This window comes from Somniosus microcephalus, unplaced genomic scaffold (genome assembly GCF_052327205.1).
Source record: "Somniosus microcephalus isolate GS21.2 unplaced genomic scaffold, FLI_Smic_1.0 unresolved_chr1, whole genome shotgun sequence".
NCBI lineage: Eukaryota > Metazoa > Chordata > Chondrichthyes > Squaliformes > Somniosidae > Somniosus > Somniosus microcephalus.
In genome coordinates, this window is record NW_028225179.1 from 38,292,326 (window position 1) to 38,311,856 (window position 19,531).

At 58.0% G+C, this 19,531-nt stretch overlaps 1 protein-coding gene across 1 annotated transcript in view; it reads right to left on the reverse strand.

Moving 5' to 3' along the window:
• LOC147094646 (ADP-ribosylhydrolase ARH1-like) overlaps positions 1-19,531 on the reverse strand; it is a 57,428-nt gene that overhangs the window by 36,549 nt on the left and 1,348 nt on the right. The window contains exons 2-4 of the mRNA XM_085974241.1: positions 19,421-19,531; positions 17,602-17,700; positions 16,892-16,997 (exon numbers count right to left, since the gene is read on the reverse strand). The exon at positions 19,421-19,531 is cut by the window's right edge and continues 110 nt beyond it. Of these exons, the coding sequence (XP_085830367.1) occupies positions 16,892-16,997; positions 17,602-17,700; positions 19,421-19,531 (316 nt within the window). The remainder of the gene's footprint in view (positions 1-16,891; positions 16,998-17,601; positions 17,701-19,420) is intronic.

Consider the following 19,531-nt stretch of genomic DNA (forward strand, 5'->3'; position numbering starts at 1 on the left):
CGGTCACACCCGGTCACACTGACACACCCGGTCACACTGACACACCCGGTCACACTGACACACCCAGTCACACTGTCACACCCGGTCACACTGACACACCCGGTCACACTGACACACCCAGTCACACTGTCACACCCGGTCACACTGACACACCCAGTCACACTGTCACACCCAGTCACACTGACACACCCAGTCACACTGTCACACCCAGTCACACTGACACACCCAGTCACAATGTCACACCCAATCACACTGACACACCCAGTCACACTGACACATCCGGTCACACTGTCACACCCAATCACACTGACACACCCAGTCACACTGACACATCCGGTCACACTGTCACACCCAGTCACACTGACACACCCGGTCACACTGACACACCCAGTCACACTGACACACCCGGTCACACTGACACACCCAGTCACACGGTCACACCCGATCACACTGTCACACCCGATCACACTGTCACACCCGGTCACACTGACACATCCAGGCACACCGACACACCCGGTCACACTGACACACCCAGTCACAATGACACACCCAGTCACACTGTCACACCCGGTCACACTGTCACACCCGGTCACACTGACACACCCAGTCACACCGACACACCCAGTCACACCGTCACACCCGGTCACACTGACACACCCGGTCACAATGACACACCCGGTCACACCGACACACCCGGTCACACCGACACTCCCGGTCACACTGTCACTCCCGATCACACTGTCACATCCGGTCACACTGTCACACCCCGTCACACTGACACACCCAGTCACACCGTCACACCCAGTCACACTGACACACCCGGTCACACTGACACACCCGGTCACACTGACACACCCGGTCACACTGACACACCCAGTCACACTGTCACACCCCGTCACACTGACACACCCAGTCACACCGACACACCCAGTCACACTGACACACCCGGTCACACTGACACACCCGGTCACACCGACACACCCGGTCACACTGTCACACCCGATCACACTGACACACCCGGTCACACTGACACACCCAATCACACTGACACACCCGGTCACACCGACACACCCAGTCACACCGACACACCCAGTCACACCGACACACCCAGTCACACTGACACACCCGGTCACACTGACACGCCCGGTCACACAGACACACCCGGTCACACTGACACACCCGGTCACACTGACACACCCGGTCACACTGTCACACCCAGTCACACTGACACACCCGGTCACACTGTCACACCCGGTCACACTGACACACCCGGTCACACTGACACACACAGTCACACTGACACACCCAGTCACACTGTCACACCAGGTCACACTGTCACACCCCGTCACACTGACACACCCAGTCACACTGACACATCCGGTCACACTGTCACACCAGGTCACACTGTCACACCCGGTCACACTGTCACACCCAGTCACACTGACACACCCAGTCACACTGTCACACCCAGTCACACTGTCACACCCAGTCACACTGACACACCCGGTCACGCTGTCACACCCCGTCACGCTGACACGCCCGGTCACACTGTCACACCCGGTCACACTGACACACCCAATCACACTGACACACCCAATCACACTGACACACCCGGTCACACTGACACACCCGGTCACACCGACACACCCAGTCACACTGTCACACCCAGTCACAATGACACACCCAGTCACAATGACACACCCAGTAACAATGACACACCCGGTCACACTGTCACACCTGGTCACACTGACACACCCAGTCACACTGACTCACCCGGTCACACTGACACACCCAGTCACACTGACACACCCAGTCACACTCGGTCACATTGTCACACCCAGTCACACTGACATACCCGGTCACACTGACACACCCGGTCACACTGACACACCCGGTCACACTGACACACCCGGTCACACCCGGTCACACTGACACACCCGGTCACACTGACACACCCAGTCACACTGACACACCCAGTCACACTGTCACACCCGGTCACACTGACACACCCGGTCACACTGACACACCCAGTCACACTGTCACACCCGGTCACACTGACACACCCAGTCACACTGTCACACCCAGTCACACTGACACACCCAGTCACACTGTCACACCCAGTCACACTGACACACCCAGTCACAATGTCACACCCAATCACACTGACACACCCAGTCACACTGACACATCCGGTCACACTGTCACACCCAGTCACACTGACACACCCGGTCACACTGACACACCCAGTCACACTGACACACCCGGTCACACTGACACACCCAGTCACACTGTCACACCCGATCACACTGTCACACCCGATCACACTGTCACACCCGGTCACACTGACACATCCAGTCACACCGACACACCCGGTCACACTGACACACCCAGTCACAATGACACACCCAGTCACACTGTCACACCCAGTCACACTGTCACACCCAGTCACACTGTCACACCCGGTCACACTGACACATCCAGTCACACCGACACACCCGGTCACACCGACACTCCCGGTCACACTGTCACACCCGATCACACTGTCACACCCGGTCACACTGACACATCCAGTCACACTGACACACCCGGTCACACTGACACACCCAGTCACAATGACACACCAAGTCACACTGTCACACCCGGTCACACTGTCACACCCCGTCACACTGACACACCCAGTCACACCGTCACACCCAGTCACACTGAGAGACCCGGTCACACTGACACACCCGGTCACACTGACACACCCGGTCACACTGACACACGCAGTCGCACTGTCACACCCGGTCACACTGTCACACCCGGTCACACTGACACACCCGGTCACACTGACACACCCAGTCACAATGACACACCCAGTCACAATGACACACCCAGTCACACTGTCACACCCCGTCACACTGTCACACCCCGTCACACTGTCACACCCCGTCACACTGACACACCCAGTCACACCGACACACCCAGTCACACCGACACACCCAGTCACACCGACACACCCGGTCACACTGACACACCCGGTCACACTGACACACCCAGTCACAATGACACACCCAGTCACACTGTCACACCCGATCACACTGTCACACCCGATCACACTGTCACACCCGGTCACACTGACACATCCGGTCACACTGTCACACCCGGTCACACTGTCACACCCGGTCACACTGACACACCCAGTCACACTGACACACCCAGTCACACCGACACACCCAGTCACACCGTCACACCCAGTCACACTGACACACCCGGTCACACTGACACACCCGGTCACAATGACACACCCGGTCACACTGACACACCCGGTCACACTGACTCACCCGGTCACACCGACACACCCAGTCACACTGACACACCCGGTCACACTGACACACCCAGTCACACTGACACACCCAGTCACAATGACACACCCGGTCACACTGACGCACCCGGTCACACAGACGCACCCGGTCACACCGACACACCCGGTCACACCGACACTCCCGGTCACACTGACACACCCGGTCACACTGACACATCCGGTCACACCGACACACCCGGTCACAATGACACACCCAGTCAAACTGTCACACCCAGTCACACTGTCACACCCAGTCACACTGTCACACCCAGTCACACTGACACACCCGGTCACGCTGTCACACCCCGTCACGCTGACACGCCCGGTCACACTGTCACACCCGGTCACACTGACACACCCAATCACACTGACACACCCAATCACACTGACACACCCGGTCACACTGACACACCCGGTCACACCGACACACCCAGTCACACTGTCACACCCAGTCACAATGACACACCCAGTCACAATGACACACCCAGTAACAATGACACACCCGGTCACACTGTCACACCTGGTCACACTGACACACCCAGTCACACTGACTCACCCGGTCACACTGACACACCCAGTCACACTGACACACCCAGTCACACTCGGTCACATTGTCACACCCAGTCACACTGTCACACCCGGTCACACTGACACACCCAGTCACACTGACATACCCGGTCACACTGACACACCCGGTCACACTGACACACCCGGTCACACTGACACACCCGGTCACACCCGGTCACACTGACACACCCGGTCACACTGACACACCCAGTCACACTGACACACCCAGTCACACTGTCACACCCGGTCACACTGACACACCCGGTCACACTGACACACCCAGTCACACTGTCACACCCGGTCACACTGACACACCCAGTCACACTGTCACACCCAGTCACACTGACACACCCAGTCACACTGTCACACCCAGTCACACTGACACACCCAGTCACAATGTCACACCCAATCACACTGACACACCCAGTCACACTGACACATCCGGTCACACTGTCACACCCAGTCACACTGACACACCCGGTCACACTGACACACCCAGTCACACTGACACACCCGGTCACACTGACACACCCAGTCACACTGTCACACCCGATCACACTGTCACACCCGATCACACTGTCACACCCGGTCACACTGACACATCCAGTCACACCGACACACCCGGTCACACTGACACACCCAGTCACAATGACACACCCAGTCACACTGTCACACCCAGTCACACTGTCACACCCAGTCACACTGTCACACCCGGTCACACTGACACATCCAGTCACACCGACACACCCGGCCACACTGACACTCCCGGTCACACTGTCACACCCGATCACACTGTCACACCCGGTCACACTGACACATCCAGTCACACTGACACATCCAGTCACACTGACACACCCGGTCACACTGACACACCCAGTCACAATGACACACCAAGTCACACTGTCACACCCGGTCACACTGTCACACCCCGTCACACTGACACACCCAGTCACACCGACACACCCAGTCACACCGTCACACCCAGTCACACTGACAGACCCGGTCACACTGACACACCCGGTCACACTGACACACCCGGTCACACTGACACACCCAGTCACACTGTCACACCCGGTCACACAGTCACACCCGGTCACACAGTCACACCCCGTCACACTGACACACCCAGTCACACCGGCACACCCAGTCACACCGTCACACCCAGTCACACTGACACACCCGGTCACACTGACACACCCGGTCACACCGATACACCCGGTCACACCGATACACCCGGTCACACTGTCACACCCGATCACACTGTCACACCCGGTCACACTGACACACCCGGTCACACTGACACACCCAGTCACAATGACACACCCAGTCACACTGTCACACCCAGTGACACTGACACACCCGGTCACACTGACACACCCAGTCACAATGACACACCCAGTCACACTGTCACACCCCGTCACACTGTCACACCCCGTCACACTGTCACACCCCGTCACACTGACACACCCAGTCACACCAACACACCCAGTCACACCGACACACCCAGTCACACCGACACACCCGGTCACACCGACACACCCGGTCACACTGACACACCCAGTCACAATGACACACCCAGTCACACTGTCACACCCGATCACACTGTCACACCCGATCACACTGTCACACCCGGTCACACTGACACATCCGGTCACACTGTCACACCCGGTCACACTGTCACACCCAGTCACACTGACACACCCAGTCACACTGACACACCCAGTCACACCGACACACCCAGTCACACCGTCACACCCAGTCACACTGACACACCCGGTGACACTGACACACCCGGTCACACTGACACACCCGGTCACAATGACACACCCGGTCACACTGACACACCCGGTCACACTGACTCACCCAGTCACACCGACACACCCAGTCACACTGACACACCCGGTCACACTGACACACCCAGTCACACTGACACACCCAGTCACAATGACACACCCGGTCACACTGACGCACCCGGTCACACAGACACACCCGGTCACACCGACACACCCGGTCACACCGACACTCCCGGTCACACTGACACACCCGGTCACACTGACACATCCGGTCACACCGACACACCCGGTCACAATGACACACCCAGTCAAACTGTCACACCCGGTCACACTGTCACACCCGGTCACACTGTCACACCCATTCACACTGACACACCCAGTCACACTGACACACCCAGTCACACTGACACACCCAGTCACACTCGGTCACATTGTCACACCCAGTCACACTGACACACCCAGTCACAGTGACACACCCGGTCACACTGACACAACCGGTCACACTGACACACCCAGTCACACTGACACACCCAGTCAAACTATCACACCCAGTCACACTGACACACCCAGTCACACTGTCACACCCAGTCACACTGTCACATCCGGTCACACTGACACACCTGGTCACACTGATACACCCAGTCACACTGACACACCCAGTCACAGTGTCACACCCTGTCACACTGACACACCCAGTCACACTGACACACCCGGTCACACTGTCACACCCGGTCACACTGACACACCCAGTCATACTGTCACACCCAGTCACACTGACACACCCAGTCACACTGACACACCTGGTCACACTTTCACACCCGGTCACACTGACACACCCGGTCACACTGACACACCCGGTCACACTGACACACCCGGTCACACTGACACACCCAGTCACACTGACACACCCGGTCACACTGTCACACCCGGTCACACTGACACACCCGATCACACTGACACACCCGGTCACACTGACACACCCAGTCACACTGTCACACCCGGTCACACTGACACACCCCGTCACACTGACACACCCAGTCACACTGACACACCCGGTCACACTGTCACACCCGGTCACACTGTCACAACCAGTCACACTGACACACCCGATCACACTGACACACCCGGTCACACTGACACACCCGGTCACACTGTCACACCCGGTCACACTGTCACACCCGGTCACACTGTCACACCCGGTCACACTGTCACACCCGGTCACACTGTCACACCCGGTCATACTGTCACAGCCAGTCACACTGATACACCCAGTCACACTGACACACCCAGTCACACTGTCACACCCGGTCACACTGACACACCCGGTCACACTGTCACACCCGGTCACACTGTCACACCCGGTCACACTGTGACACCCGGTCACACTGTCACACCCGGTCATACTGTCACACCCAGTCACACTGTCACATCCGGTCACACTGACACACCTGGTCACACTGATACACCCAGTCACACTGACACACCCGGTCACACTGTCACACCCCGTCACACTGACACACCCAGTCACACCGTCACACCCAGTCACACTGACACACCCGGTCACACTGACACACCCGGTCACACTGACACACCCAGTCACACTGTCACACCCGGTCACACTGTCACACCCCGTCACACTGACACACCCAGTCACACCGACACACCCAGTCACACCGTCACACCCAGTCACACTGACACACCCGGTCACACTGACACACCCGGTCACACTGTCACACCCGATCACACTGACACACCCGGTCACACTGACACACCCAATCACACTGACACACCCGGTCACACCGACACACCCAGTCACACCGACACACCCAGTCACACCGACACACCCAGTCACACTGACACACCCGGTCACACTGACACGCCCGGTCACACAGACACACCCGGTCACACTGACACACCCGGTCACACTGACACACCCGGTCACACTGTCACACCCAGTCACACTGACACACCCAGTCACACTGACACACCCGGTCACACTGTCACACCCGGTCACACTGACACACCCGGTCACACTGACACACACAGTCACACTGACACACCCAGTCACACTGTCACACCCGGTCACACTGTCACACCCCGTCACACTGACACACCCAGTCACACTGACACATCCGGTCACACTGTCACACCAGGTCACACTGTCACACCCGGTCACACTGTCACACCCGGTCACACTGTCACACCCAGTCACACTGACACACCCAGTCACACTGTCACACCCAGTCACACTGTCACACCCAGTCACACTGACACACCCGGTCACGCTGTCACACCCCGTCACGCTGACACGCCCGGTCACACTGTCACACCCGGTCACACTGACACACCCAATCACACAGACACACCCAATCACACTGACACACCCGGTCACACTGACACACCCGGTCACACCGACACACCCAGTCACACTGTCACACCCAGTCACAATGACACACCCAGTCACAATGACACACCCAGTAACAATGACACACCCGGTCACACTGTCACACCTGGTCACACTGACACACCCAGTCACACTGACTCACCCGGTCACACTGACACACCCAGTCACACTGACACACCCAGTCACACTCGGTCACATTGTCACACCCAGTCACACTGACACACGCGGTCACACTGACACACCCAGTCACACTGACATACCCGGGCACACTGACACACCAGATCACACTGACACACCCGGTCACACTGACACACCCGGTCACACCCGGTCACACTGACACACCCGGTCACACTGACACACCCGGTCACACTGACACACCCAGTCACACTGTCACACCCGGTCACACTGACACACCCGGTCACACTGACACACCCAGTCACACTGTCACACCCGGTCACACTGACACACCCAGTCACACTGTCACACCCAGTCACACTGACACACCCAGTCACACTGTCACACCCAGTCACACTGACACACCCAGTCACAATGTCACACCCAATCACACTGACACACCCAGTCACACTGACACATCCGGTCACACTGTCACACCCAATCACACTGACACACCCAGTCACACTGACACATCCGGTCACACTGTCACACCCAGTCACACTGACACACCCGGTCACACTGACACACCCAGTCACACTGACACACCCGGTCACACTGACACACCCAGTCACACGGTCACACCCGATCACACTGTCACACCCGATCACACTGTCACACCCGGTCACACTGACACATCCAGGCACACCGACACACCCGGTCACACTGACACACCCAGTCACAATGACACACCCAGTCACACTGTCACACCCGGTCACACTGTCACACCCGGTCACACTGACACACCCAGTCACACCGACACACCCAGTCACACCGTCACACCCGGTCACACTGACACACCCGGTCACAATGACACACCCGGTCACACCGACACACCCGGTCACACCGACACTCCCGGTCACACTGTCACTCCCGATCACACTGTCACATCCGGTCACACTGTCACACCCCGTCACACTGACACACCCAGTCACACCGTCACACCCAGTCACACTGACACACCCGGTCACACTGACACACCCGGTCACACTGACACACCCGGTCACACTGACACACCCGGTCACACTGACACACCCAGTCACACTGTCACACCCCGTCACACTGACACACCCAGTCACACCGACACACCCAGTCACACTGACACACCCGGTCACACTGACACACCCGGTCACACCGACACACCCGGTCACACTGTCACACCCGATCACACTGACACACCCGGTCACACTGACACACCCAATCACACTGACACACCCGGTCACACCGACACACCCAGTCACACCGACACACCCAGTCACACCGACACACCCAGTCACACTGACACACCCGGTCACACTGACACGCCCGGTCACACAGACACACCCGGTCACACTGACACACCCGGTCACACTGACACACCCGGTCACACTGTCACACCCAGTCACACTGACACACCCGGTCACACTGTCACACCCGGTCACACTGACACACCCGGTCACACTGACACACACAGTCACACTGACACACCCAGTCACACTGTCACACCAGGTCACACTGTCACACCCCGTCACACTGACACACCCAGTCACACTGACACATCCGGTCACACTGTCACACCAGGTCACACTGTCACACCCGGTCACACTGTCACACCCAGTCACACTGACACACCCAGTCACACTGTCACACCCAGTCACACTGTCACACCCAGTCACACTGACACACCCGGTCACGCTGTCACACCCCGTCACGCTGACACGCCCGGTCACACTGTCACACCCGGTCACACTGACACACCCAATCACACTGACACACCCAATCACACTGACACACCCGGTCACACTGACACACCCGGTCACACCGACACACCCAGTCACACTGTCACACCCAGTCACAATGACACACCCAGTCACAATGACACACCCAGTAACAATGACACACCCGGTCACACTGTCACACCTGGTCACACTGACACACCCAGTCACACTGACTCACCCGGTCACACTGACACACCCAGTCACACTGACACACCCAGTCACACTCGGTCACATTGTCACACCCAGTCACACTGACATACCCGGTCACACTGACACACCCGGTCACACTGACACACCCGGTCACACTGACACACCCGGTCACACCCGGTCACACTGACACACCCGGTCACACTGACACACCCAGTCACACTGACACACCCAGTCACACTGTCACACCCGGTCACACTGACACACCCGGTCACACTGACACACCCAGTCACACTGTCACACCCGGTCACACTGACACACCCAGTCACACTGTCACACCCAGTCACACTGACACACCCAGTCACACTGTCACACCCAGTCACACTGACACACCCAGTCACAATGTCACACCCAATCACACTGACACACCCAGTCACACTGACACATCCGGTCACACTGTCACACCCAGTCACACTGACACACCCGGTCACACTGACACACCCAGTCACACTGACACACCCGGTCACACTGACACACCCAGTCACACTGTCACACCCGATCACACTGTCACACCCGATCACACTGTCACACCCGGTCACACTGACACATCCAGTCACACCGACACACCCGGTCACACTGACACACCCAGTCACAATGACACACCCAGTCACACTGTCACACCCAGTCACACTGTCACACCCAGTCACACTGTCACACCCGGTCACACTGACACATCCAGTCACACCGACACACCCGGTCACACCGACACTCCCGGTCACACTGTCACACCCGATCACACTGTCACACCCGGTCACACTGACACATCCAGTCACACTGACACACCCGGTCACACTGACACACCCAGTCACAATGACACACCAAGTCACACTGTCACACCCGGTCACACTGTCACACCCCGTCACACTGACACACCCAGTCACACCGACACACCCAGTCACACCGTCACACCCAGTCACACTGAGAGACCCGGTCACACTGACACACCCGGTCACACTGACACACCCGGTCACACTGACACACGCAGTCGCACTGTCACACCCGGTCACACTGTCACACCCGGTCACACTGACACACCCGGTCACACTGACACACCCAGTCACAATGACACACCCAGTCACAATGACACACCCAGTCACACTGTCACACCCCGTCACACTGTCACACCCCGTCACACTGTCACACCCCGTCACACTGACACACCCAGTCACACCGACACACCCAGTCACACCGACACACCCAGTCACACCGACACACCCGGTCACACTGTCACACCCGATCACACTGTCACACCCGGTCACACTGACACATCCGGTCACACTGTCACACCCGGTCACACTGTCACACCCAGTCACACTGACACACCCAGTCACACTGACACACCCAGTCACACCGACACACCCAGTCACACCGTCACACCCAGTCACACTGACACACCCGGTCACACTGACACACCCGGTCACAATGACACACCCGGTCACACTGACACACCCGGTCACACTGACTCACCCGGTCACACCGACACACCCAGTCACACTGACACACCCGGTCACACTGACACACCCAGTCACACTGACACACCCAGTCACAATGACACACCCGGTCACACTGACGCACCCGGTCACACAGACGCACCCGGTCACACCGACACACCCGGTCACACCGACACTCCCGGTCACACTGACACACCCGGTCACACTGACACATCCGGTCACACCGACACACCCGGTCACAATGACACACCCAGTCAAACTGTCACACCCAGTCACACTGTCACACCCAGTCACACTGTCACACCCAGTCACACTGACACACCCGGTCACGCTGTCACACCCCGTCACGCTGACACGCCCGGTCACACTGTCACACCCGGTCACACTGACACACCCAATCACACTGACACACCCAATCACACTGACACACCCGGTCACACTGACACACCCGGTCACACCGACACACCCAGTCACACTGTCACACCCAGTCACAATGACACACCCAGTCACAATGACACACCCAGTAACAATGACACACCCGGTCACACTGTCACACCTGGTCACACTGACACACCCAGTCACACTGACTCACCCGGTCACACTGACACACCCAGTCACACTGACACACCCAGTCACACTCGGTCACATTGTCACACCCAGTCACACTGTCACACCCGGTCACACTGACACACCCAGTCACACTGACATACCCGGTCACACTGACACACCCGGTCACACTGACACACCCGGTCACACTGACACACCCGGTCACACCCGGTCACACTGACACACCCGGTCACACTGACACACCCAGTCACACTGACACACCCAGTCACACTGTCACACCCGGTCACACTGACACACCCGGTCACACTGACACACCCAGTCACACTGTCACACCCGGTCACACTGACACACCCAGTCACACTGTCACACCCAGTCACACTGACACACCCAGTCACACTGTCACACCCAGTCACACTGACACACCCAGTCACAATGTCACACCCAATCACACTGACACACCCAGTCACACTGACACATCCGGTCACACTGTCACACCCAGTCACACTGACACACCCGGTCACACTGACACACCCAGTCACACTGACACACCCGGTCACACTGACACACCCAGTCACACTGTCACACCCGATCACACTGTCACACCCGATCACACTGTCACACCCGGTCACACTGACACATCCAGTCACACCGACACACCCGGTCACACTGACACACCCAGTCACAATGACACACCCAGTCACACTGTCACACCCAGTCACACTGTCACACCCAGTCACACTGTCACACCCGGTCACACTGACACATCCAGTCACACCGACACACCCGGCCACACTGACACTCCCGGTCACACTGTCACACCCGATCACACTGTCACACCCGGTCACACTGACACATCCAGTCACACTGACACATCCAGTCACACTGACACACCCGGTCACACTGACACACCCAGTCACAATGACACACCAAGTCACACTGTCACACCCGGTCACACTGTCACACCCCGTCACACTGACACACCCAGTCACACCGACACACCCAGTCACACCGTCACACCCAGTCACACTGACAGACCCGGTCACACTGACACACCCGGTCACACTGACACACCCGGTCACACTGACACACCCAGTCACACTGTCACACCCGGTCACACAGTCACACCCGGTCACACAGTCACACCCCGTCACACTGACACACCCAGTCACACCGGCACACCCAGTCACACCGTCACACCCAGTCACACTGACACACCCGGTCACACTGACACACCCGGTCACACCGATACACCCGGTCACACCGATACACCCGGTCACACTGTCACACCCGATCACACTGTCACACCCGGTCACACTGACACACCCGGTCACACTGACACACCCAGTCACAATGACACACCCAGTCACACTGTCACACCCAGTGACACTGACACACCCGGTCACACTGACACACCCAGTCACAATGACACACCCAGTCACACTGTCACACCCCGTCACACTGTCACACCCCGTCACACTGTCACACCCCGTCACACTGACACACCCAGTCACACCAACACACCCAGTCACACCGACACACCCAGTCACACCGACACACCCGGTCACACCGACACACCCGGTCACACTGACACACCCAGTCACAATGACACACCCAGTCACACTGTCACACCCGATCACACTGTCACACCCGATCACACTGTCACACCCGGTCACACTGACACATCCGGTCACACTGTCACACCCGGTCACACTGTCACACCCAGTCACACTGACACACCCAGTCACACTGACACACCCAGTCACACCGACACACCCAGTCACACCGACACACCCAGTCACACCGTCACACCCAGTCACACTGACACACCCGGTGACACTGACACACCCGGTCACACTGACACACCCGGTCACAATGACACACCCGGTCACACTGACACACCCGGTCACACTGACTCACCCAGTCACACCGACACACCCAGTCACACTGACACACCCGGTCACACTGACACACCCAGTCACACTGACACACCCAGTCACAATGACACACCCGGTCACACTGACGCACCCGGTCACACAGACACACCCGGTCACACCGACACACCCGGTCACACCGACACTCCCGGTCACACTGACACACCCGGTCACACTGACACATCCGGTCACACCGACACACCCGGTCACAATGACACACCCAGTCAAACTGTCACACCCGGTCACACTGTCACACCCGGTCACACTGTCACACCCATTCACACTGACACACCCAGTCACACTGACACACCCAGTCACACTGACACACCCAGTCACACTCGGTCACATTGTCACACCCAGTCACACTGACACACCCAGTCACAGTGACACACCCGGTCACACTGACACAACCGGTCACACTGACACACCCAGTCACACTGACACACCCAGTCAAACTATCACACCCAGTCACACTGACACACCCAGTCACACTGTCACACCCAGTCACACTGTCACATCCGGTCACACTGACACACCTGGTCACACTGATACACCCAGTCACACTGACACACCCAGTCACAGTGTCACACCCTGTCACACTGACACACCCAGTCACACTGACACACCCGGTCACACTGTCACACCCGGTCACACTGACACACCCAGTCATACTGTCACACCCAGTCACACTGACACACCCGGTCACACTGACACACCTGGTCACACTTTCACACCCGGTCACACTGACACACCCGGTCACACTGACACACCCGGTCACACTGACACACCCGGTCACACTGACACACCCAGTCACACTGACACACCCGGTCACACTGTCACACCCGGTCACACTGTCACACCCAGTCACACTGACACACCCGATCACACTGACACACCCGGTCACACTGACACACCCAGTCACACTGTCACACCCGGTCACACTGACACACCCCGTCACACTGACACACCCAGTCACACTGACACACCCGGTCACACTGTCACACCCGGTCACACTGTCACACCCAGTCACACTGACACACCCGATCACACTGACACACCCGGTCACACTGACACACCCGGTCACACTGTCACACCCGGTCACACTGTCACACCCGGTCACACTGTCACACCCGGTCACACTGTCACACCCGGTCATACTGTCACACCCGGTCATACTGTCACAGCCAGTCACACTGATACACCCAGTCACACTGACACACCCAGTCACACTGTCACACCCGGTCACACTGACACACCCGGTCACACTGTCACACCCGGTCACACTGTCACACCCGGTCACACTGTGACACCCGGTCACACTGTCACACCCGGTCATACTGTCACACCCAGTCACACTGATACACCCAGTCACACTGACACACCCAGTCACACTGTCACACCCGGTCACACTGTCACACCCGGTCACACTGACACACACGGTCACACTGTCACACCCGGTCACACTGTCACACCCGGTCACACTGTCACACCCGGTCACACTGTCACACCCGGTCATACTGTCACACCCAGTCACACTGACACACCCAGTCACACTCAGTCACACTGACACACCCAGTCACACTGACACACCTGGTCACACTGTCACACCCGGTCACACTGACACACCCGGTCACACTGTCACACCCGGTGACACTGACACACCCAGTCACACTGTCACACCCGGTCACACTGTCACACCCGGTCACACTGACACACCCGGTCACACTGACACACCCAGTCACACTGTCACACCCAGTCACGCTGACACACCCAGTCACACTGTCATACCCGGTCACACTGTCACACCCAGTCACACTGACACACCCAGTCACACTGACACTCCCAGTCACACCCAGTCACACCCAGTCACACTGACACACCCGGTCACACTGACACACCCGGTCACACTGACACACCCGGTCACACTGACACACCCGGTCACACTGACACACCCAGTCACACTGACACACCCAGTCACACTGACACACCCAGTCACACCGACACACCCGGTCACACTGACACACCCGGTCACAGTGTCACACCCAGTCACACTGACACACCCGGTCACACTGACACACCCGGTCACACTGACACACCCGGTCACACTGTCACACCCAGTCACACTGACACACCCGGTCACACTGTCACACCCAGTCACACTGACACACCCGGTCACACTGTCACACCCGGTCACACTGTCACACCCAGTCACACTGACACACCCGGTCACACTGTCACATCCAGTCACACTGACCCACCCAGTCACACTGTCACACCCAGTCACACTGACACACCTGGTCACACTGACACACCCGGTCACACTGACACACCCGGTCATACCGACACACCCGGTCACACCGACACACCCAGTCACACTGACACACCCGGTCACACCGACACACCCGGTCACACTGTCACACCCGGTCACACCCGGTCACACTGTCACACCCGGTCACACTGACACACCCGGTCACACCGACATACCCGGTCACACCGTCACACCCGGTCACACTGTCACACCCGGTCACACTGACACATCCAGTCACACTGACACACCCAGTCACACCGACACACTCAGTCACAATGACACACCCGGTCACACCGACACACCCGGTCACACCGACACACCCGGTCACACCGACACACCCGGTCACACTGTCACACCCGGTCACACTGACACACCCAGTCACACTCACTGACCTGAGTCCAATGCACATCGATCTCATCGCTGCCCCACATCCCAGTGCTTTTGGATTGAAGGGAATCCGATAACCGTTCGCTTCGCCTGGTCTTAGCTGCGACGTTCCTGCAAAATAACACCCGGTAAATCTCGCTGTACCCCGGGGAGAGTCGGTGCCCATGCGGACCCGTACCCCGGGGAGAGTCGGCGCCCACGGGGACCCGTACCCCGGGGAGAGTCGGTGCCCGTGGGGACCCGTACCCCGGGGAGAGTCGGCGCCCACGGGGACCCGTACCCTGGAGAGAGTCGGTGCCCGTGGGGACCCGTACCCCGGGGAGAGTCGGTGCCCATGGGGACCCGTATCCTGGGGAGAGTCGTTGCCCGTGGTAACCCGTACCCCGGGGAGAGTCGGTGCCCGTGGGGACCCGTACCCCAGGGAGAGTCGGTGCCCGTGGGGACCCGTATCCCGGGGAGAATCTGTGCCCGTGGGGACCCATACCCCGGGGAGAGTCGGTGCCCGTGGGGAGCCGTACCCCGGGGAGAGTCGGTGCCCGCGGGGACCCGTACCCAGGGGAGAGCCGGTGCCCATGGGGACCCGTACCCCGGGGAGAGTCGGTGCCCGCGGGGACCCGTACCCCGGGGAGAGCCGGTGCCCGCGGGGACCCGTATCCCGGGAGAGTCAGTGCTCATGGGGACCCGTACCCCGGGGAGAGTTGCGTTTCAAACTTACCCAGAATGCTTGTAGGGCCAGGCTTCCTCTTGTCCATGTCCTTCATCGCTTCCACGTAACGTGAGGCGAGATCGTGCAGCAGCTCCTCACCCGCCTTCCCTGTCGACACACAGTGAGAGAATTTCAGAAATTAGCTCATTCCCTGACTTTCAACAACACCGGGTAAAGCTCCCTCTACACTGTCCCATCAAACACTCCCAGGGCAGGTACAGCATGGGTTAGATACAGAGTAAAGCTCCCTCTACACTGTCCCCATCAAACACTCCCAGGGCAGGTACAGCACGGGTTTGATACAGAGTAAAGCTCCCTCTACACTGTCCCCATCAAACACTCCCAGGGCAGGTACAGCACGGGTTAGATACAGAGTAAAGCTCCCTCTACACTGTCCCATCAAACACTCCCAGGACAGGTACAGCACAGGTTAGATACAGAGTAAAGCTCCCTCTACACTGTCCCATCAAACACTCCCAGGGCAGGTACAGCACGGGTTAGATACAGAGTAAAGCTCCCTCTACACTGTCCTTTCAAACACTCCCAGGGCAGGTACAGCACGGGTTAGATACAGAGTAAAGCTCCCTCTGCACTGTCCCATCAAACACTCCCAGGGCAGGTACAGCACGGGTTAGATACAGAGTAAATCTCCCTCTACACTGTCCCATCAAACACTCCCAGGGCAGGTACAGCATGGGTTAGATACAGAGTAAAGCTCCCTCTACACTGTCCCATCAGACACTCCCAGGGCAGGTACAGCACGGGTTAGATACAGAGTAAAGCTCCCTCTACACTGTCCCATCAAACACTCCCAGGGCAGGTACAGCACAGAGTTAGATACAGAGTAAAGCTCCCTCTACACTGTCCCATCAAACACTCCCAGGGCAGGTACAGCACTGGTTAGATACAGAGTAAAGCTCCCTCTACACTGTCCCCATCAAACACTCCCAGGGCAGGTACAGCACAGGTTAGATACAGAGTAAAGCTCCCTCTACACTGTCCCCATCAAACACTCCCAGGGCAGGTACAGCACAGGTTTGATACAGAGTAAAGCTCCCTCTACACTGTCCCATCAAACACTCCCAGGGCAGGTACAGCACGGGTTAGATACAGAGTAAAGCTCCCTCTACACTGTCCCATCAAACACTCCCAGGGCAGGTACAGCACGGGGTTAGATACAGAGTAAAGCTCCCTCTACACTGTCCCATCAAACACTCCCAGGGCAGGTACAGCACGGGTTAGATACAGAGTAAAGCTACCTCTACACTGTCCCATCAAATATTCCCAGGGCAGGTACAGCACGGGTTAGATACAGAGTAAAGCTCCCTCTACACTGTCCCATCAAACACTCCCAGGGCAGGTACAGCACGGGTTAGATACAGAGTAAAGCTCCCTCTACACTGTCCCATCAAACACTCCCAGGGCAGGTACAGCACGGGTTAGATACAGAGTAAAGCTCCCTCTACACTGTCCCATCAAACACTCCCAGGGCAGGTACAGCATGGGTTAGATACAGAGTAAAGCTCCCTCTACACTGTCCCATCAAACACTCCCAGGGCAGGTACAGCACGGGTTAGAAACAGAGTAAAGCTCCCTCTACACTGTCCCATGAAACACTCCCAGAGGAGAACTATCACAGTCGCGAGTGATGCATCTCATGGAGGAACGTGGGATGCTGCTCTGTGCAAATTGGCCGCCGCAATGGCAGGTTTGTGTGGGGCGGGAGCGGGTGTAGGTAAATGGATCTCAGGGCGGCGCAGAGACCTTCAGGTTTTTTTTCGACTCCCCAATCCAGCCTTGCTATTCAATCGGGGGTGGCCTCGCCTACCTGAGTTGAGGGCCTCGGCCGTGGCCAGGTGGAGCACCGTGTCATCGCTGACTCTCCAGTCTGGGAGCCGGGCCTGGATACTCGCCAGGCCCCCCAGCTCCTCCAGCTCCC